This window comes from Myotis brandtii, unplaced genomic scaffold, assembly GCF_000412655.1.
Source record: "Myotis brandtii unplaced genomic scaffold, ASM41265v1 scaffold389, whole genome shotgun sequence".
Taxonomy (NCBI): Eukaryota; Metazoa; Chordata; class Mammalia; order Chiroptera; family Vespertilionidae; genus Myotis; species Myotis brandtii.
This window is the reverse complement of record NW_005364914.1, coordinates 3614240-3619451: the sequence shown is the minus strand read 5'-3', so window position 1 is coordinate 3619451 and position 5212 is coordinate 3614240. Positions and strand designations below refer to the sequence as shown.

Below are 5212 nucleotides of genomic sequence, written 5' to 3'. Positions count from 1 at the left end.
CCTCACCCCCTGAGGGGTCCCAGACTGCGAGAGGGCCCAGGCCGGGCTGGGGCCCCCCCCCCCCCCCCCCCCCCGAGTGCACAAATTTTTGTGCACCAGGCCTCTAGTATTCATGTATTATTTGACTAACCTCTGTTTCCCCAACCAGACTATAAACCAGTGGTTCTCAACCTTCTGGCCCTTTAAATACAGTTCCTCATGTGACCCAACCGTGCACAAATTTTTGTGCACCAGGCCTCTAGTATTCATGTTATATTTGACTAACCTCTGTTTCCCCAACCAGACTATAAACCAGTGGTTCTCAACCTTCTGGCCCTTTAAATACAGTTCCTCATGTTGTGACCCAACCATAAAATTATTTTCTTTGCTACTTCATAACTGTAATGTTGCTACTGTTATGAACCGTAATGTAAATATCTGACATGCAGGATGGTCTTAGGCGACCCCTGTGAAAGGGTCATTCGACCGCCAAAGGGGTCGCGACCCACAGGTTGAGAACCGCTGCTATAAACTAATGAGGACAGAGACTGTGTCCATTTTGCTTCTTATTTGGACCCTATTGTCTAGTACACTGTTTAGCTAATTGATTCTCAAATATTTATTGAGTGGATGAGTGAATTTAAGAGTTTTCTAAAACATAATTCTGATTATATGTATAAGAACTATCAAATCATGTCCCATCTTTTCAAAAAATTCTGTGTTGACCTGCACAAAACAAACTAATAAGCTGATTTATTCTATCAGAATAAGTACTTTCTAGCAATTTTGTTTCTAATGTTTTAGTAAAACCTTAGAAGAATAAGTAACTCTTGTTGAGTTTACACTACTTAGGTAAGGAAATGGCAAACTAAGACAAGAGAGGTAACCTAAAATCTCTAAGACAGTGCTTTTATACCCAATAGACTCCTTACTACAGAGTTACATATACATACATATTTTGTATAGAGACAAACAGATTTATCTAATGTCTATAGAATGCTAATTACTTTTTTAGTATACATACCAGATATGTATACTAAGGAAATTACTCATATAAAATGGATATATTAATGTTGACAAAATAGCTATCAAAGTTTTGAGGTTAATGACAAAATAGTTATTCTTTGATTTAATTATATTTCTATGTTCTGCAATGTCACAGTCCACATTAGAAGACAAGAAGCCAGGGACCTTATATATCACTAGAGGCCCGATGCATGAAATTCATGCCAGAGTAGGCCCTTCCTTTCCCGGCTACCCGCACTGGCTTCCCTCTGGCACCTGGGACCCGGGCTTCCCTCACAGCCCCAGAAAGGACATCCGGTCTCATTAGTATGTTATGATTTTATTATTATAGATATTTAATCTATCCCAAAATACTCATCTCACCTCAGCATCCAAAGTCGTCTCTACTAAAATTGAATCAGCCACCAAATGGATATCAAACACAGGACAAGATTCTGGAATCTGAGGCTTGCTAATTAAAATTACCAAGAGATTAAATAGTGTTCCCCTGAAAAATAAATAAAAGGCAATTAATGAGTAAAGTCTGAAAAGAGAAACAGTGAAGCCAAGTTTGCAGACACTGAATAGAATTATACTTAAAAGTACAAAGCATTGTAGACTGTTCTTCACTGAGCTTTTGGATCCTTGGACATGTAGACAAATGTCTAGAGATAAGACATTTAAATGAAAATATAATTTCTTGATCTTTTAGCTCAGAGTAAGTACAGTTTTAGAAGTTCACATAACTTGGAAAGCTCAGAAAATCTGGATTTAAGGGAAAGTTGGGTGATCTCAATTCTAGCAGTATTTTCCAAAGGGTTTTTTTATGGATTAACAATTTCAGGCAACATTATAGTAAGTAGATTGTGTTCAAAAGAGGAATGAGAAATATTTGACTTAACCAAGTTCACTGGATATCTTTACTACAGAACTTCTCAGAGACTTTAATATGCTAATATTCATGTCCTGTATATCTCCAGGACAAAGAAACAGTGTAAAGCATTTTTTAAAATACGTTTTTATTTATTTCAGAGAGAGGAAGGGAGAGGGAGAGATAGACACATCTATCGGCTACCTCTTGCATGCTTCCTACGGGGATTGAGCCCACAACCAAGGTATGTGCCATGACTGATAATCAAGCCAGAGACCTCTTGGTGCATGGGATAATGTTCAACCAACTGAGCCATGCCGGCAGGGCTGAAGCATTTCTTAAAATGCTTATTTGATCACAAGTTTTTTGATTCTAGAATCCTTTTTTAGACAAAGCATTTCAGAGGGTTTCCTGTTCTACTAAAGACCACTGGCTATTAATAAAACTAATATTAAGCCCTGGCCAGGTTGCTCAGTTGGGTGGAGCATCATCAAAAGGTTGCAGGTTCTATTTCTGGTCGGGGCACATTCAGGAGGCAACCAATCAATGTTTCTCACATCGATGTTTCCTTCTCTATCCATCTCCCACTTTCCCTTCCCCTCTCTCTCTAAAATAAATAAATATATCCTTGGGTGAGGATAAAAAATAATAATAAATAATTAAACGTTAGGTCTTTTCCTTTCAAATTCAGTGTACTGTCCACTAATGTACAGTAATAAATATCTCAAATGTTATTACATGTTTGAATAGTATACCATGTGATTCGAAAATAAAAAGAAAAAAATCATAATTCAAACTGAGGAGCCTGAGGTGCTGGGTTAATAACCCCATCTTCATATGTGTAGTGCAATCCATGTGTGCTTGAACAGGAGCTGCAAGCAGATGACTAGAAATACAGTTGACTAACTGATGACAAGATCAGAGTAGCTTTGACAGGTAGGAGTAATAAAAACATTTCAAATAGGATTGTATAAAAATTCTCTATAACCGTAAGCTTTCCTTTCATAATGGATTAAAGAAGACTATAAACAATCCCTGTTTAGTAATAGTTGAGGCTTCTTGCTCTTTTTACAATCATTGAAATCATTACTATGATTAGAAGTTCATGATTAACAACAATTCTAATAAAAATGTAATTCCCCCCCCTTTCCTCAACTCAAAAAAACAGATCTAGTTCTCATATCTGTAAAAGAAGAATCATGTCAGTTAGCACACTTCTCAAAAAAAAAGCAGGACATGTCCTGTGGATATTTGCTCATGTTTTATTCAGCGATTTAAAAATGGACAATCTTCATGCAGCGCGGCCTCCTCATCAGGCCCATCAACTCCAGGGCCAGGGGGGCCACTGGCAGCTTCAAGTTAGTTCCCAAGCAAAAGAAAAAAATTCAGCCCAGGAAGACAGCCACCGTGTCGGCCCCCCGGAGACCTGGTGAGGCCAAGGAGGAGGCCCCCAAGAAAGATGGTCAGCCCAAGGTGGAAGAGGCAAGAGTGGGCAAGTCCAGGAAGGCCCCCCCAACAGCCAGACAAGGCTACAAAGGCCCCTCCTGGTGCCAGTGGACCCCATAGAAAGCCAAAGGCAAAAAAGGACAGCCCAGCAGATGCCAAGGCCCACAGGAAAGCCAAAGCTAGGACTCAAGTTTAAAACCCATGGTCACCAAGGGTGAAAATGGTGTGACTTCCCCAGCAAAAAAGAAGATAGAGAACAAGGTCCTTAAGGTCCCTTTAAAGTGGTCTTTAAAGAGGCCACTGCCCAGGGTGCCAGGAAAGGGTCGAGGACCAAGGCTGCTGCTGCTCCTAAGGACAATGAGTCCAAGATGGTACCTGGACCACTGATCAGGAAGACAGAGGTCCCCAAGGGCCCAAGAAAGCCTGCCATGTCCACCAAGGCCTCATCATCAAAAGAAACCATATGAAGGCAGAAGCCAAGAGCTAGAGGCGGGGTGGAGAGACACTAAGACTCAGAGTTTTTATTCCCCCCCAAAACATCACTTTATTAATTTTACTGTAACCTATTTATCAATAAAGAATTTTCCCCCCTCACAAAAAATTAAATAAATAAATAAAAATGGCCAATCTTACTTTTAGAAGACCCTTCCAAAACTAGCAAAACACTCCATTTAGAAGCTTTTCCTGATAATAAGTTTGAATTGACGGTCCATTCACTGTTATATTTAATTATAGTCCTTTATTTTCAACCACAGCTTCTTTTCAACGTATCACATATCTAAGGCTAACGCTCAGATTCTGGTTCACTTGCTGTGATAATATATGACTTCAATCAAACAATACTGAAACATGAAAGGATTGTGGTGCGTTTCAAGAAGAATACAAGGAAGTGGGGTTGAACTAATAAAATCTCCACTTATGAGAAAATAGAGGAAAATACTGAAATGATTCAATGCTTTCTTTATTTGCTCAAATGGAACTTAATTTGTAATCTACCCTTTCTGCCAACTCAATTTAAAATCCACTAGGCCAATAATAGATACAAGAAATTTTCATCTAAGTGGTAGTTTCATCCTGAAAATAAAGACTTACAGGAATGACATCACAGCCTTAAAAAATGGTGCTAGCAGTTTGATACTTTCACTGTTTAAATTGTTATTATTTCCAATGTAAGAATTTTGAATGTAAGAATTTCCAATGTAAGAATTTTATATTTTAAAATACAGACTTTGAAAGGCAAATTCAGCCTGGCCAGTGTGGCTCAGCAGTTGAGTGTCAACCCCAGGAATCAAGAGATCTCCGGTTTGATTCCCGGTCGAGGCACATGCCCAGGTTGGGGCCTCGGAGCCCAAGGGGTGGCATGCAGGAGGCAGCTGATTGATGATGTTTCTCTCTCATAGATGTTTCTATCTCTCTATCCCTCTCTCTCTAAAAAAAAATCAATAAAAAACATATTTTTAAAAAAAGGCAAATTCATAGCCTCAGATTTCAGTGTATAAAAGGCAGAATTCTTATATGGCATCCAAGATTTCTGCCCTCTTGTATGTACACTCTCTGTAACCCGTCCCCCTTAAATTTGGGCAGGACTTGTAAATATGTTACAGTATCACCATTATGATTATATTTTGTTAGATGAAAAAGGTGAAAGGATTTTGCATATTTCATTAAGGTTCCTAATTAGTTGACTTGAGTTAATCAAAGGAAGAGACCTGATCTAATCAGGTGAACCCTTTCAAAAAGAGCTGAGCCCTTTCCTGGGCTGAGATATTCTCCTGCCAAGAAGCAAGCCATCACGAGGATGCGGAGGAAAAGGAACCCTCCTGCACTGCTGGTGGGAATGCAGACTGGTGCAGCCACTGTGAAGAACAGTATGGAGTTTCCTCAAAAAATTAAATATGGAACTCCCATTTG

At 39.2% G+C, this 5212-nt stretch overlaps 1 protein-coding gene across 1 annotated transcript in view; it reads right to left on the bottom strand.

Moving 5' to 3' along the window:
- The window catches only part of LOC102244537 (chromosome unknown open reading frame, human C12orf56), a 94012-nt gene that overhangs the window by 15014 nt on the left and 73786 nt on the right, over window positions 1-5212 (bottom strand). Inside the window, exon 11 of the mRNA XM_014544923.1 lies at window positions 1369-1492. Within this exon, the coding sequence (XP_014400409.1) occupies window positions 1369-1492 (124 nt within the window). The remainder of the gene's footprint in view (window positions 1-1368; window positions 1493-5212) is intronic.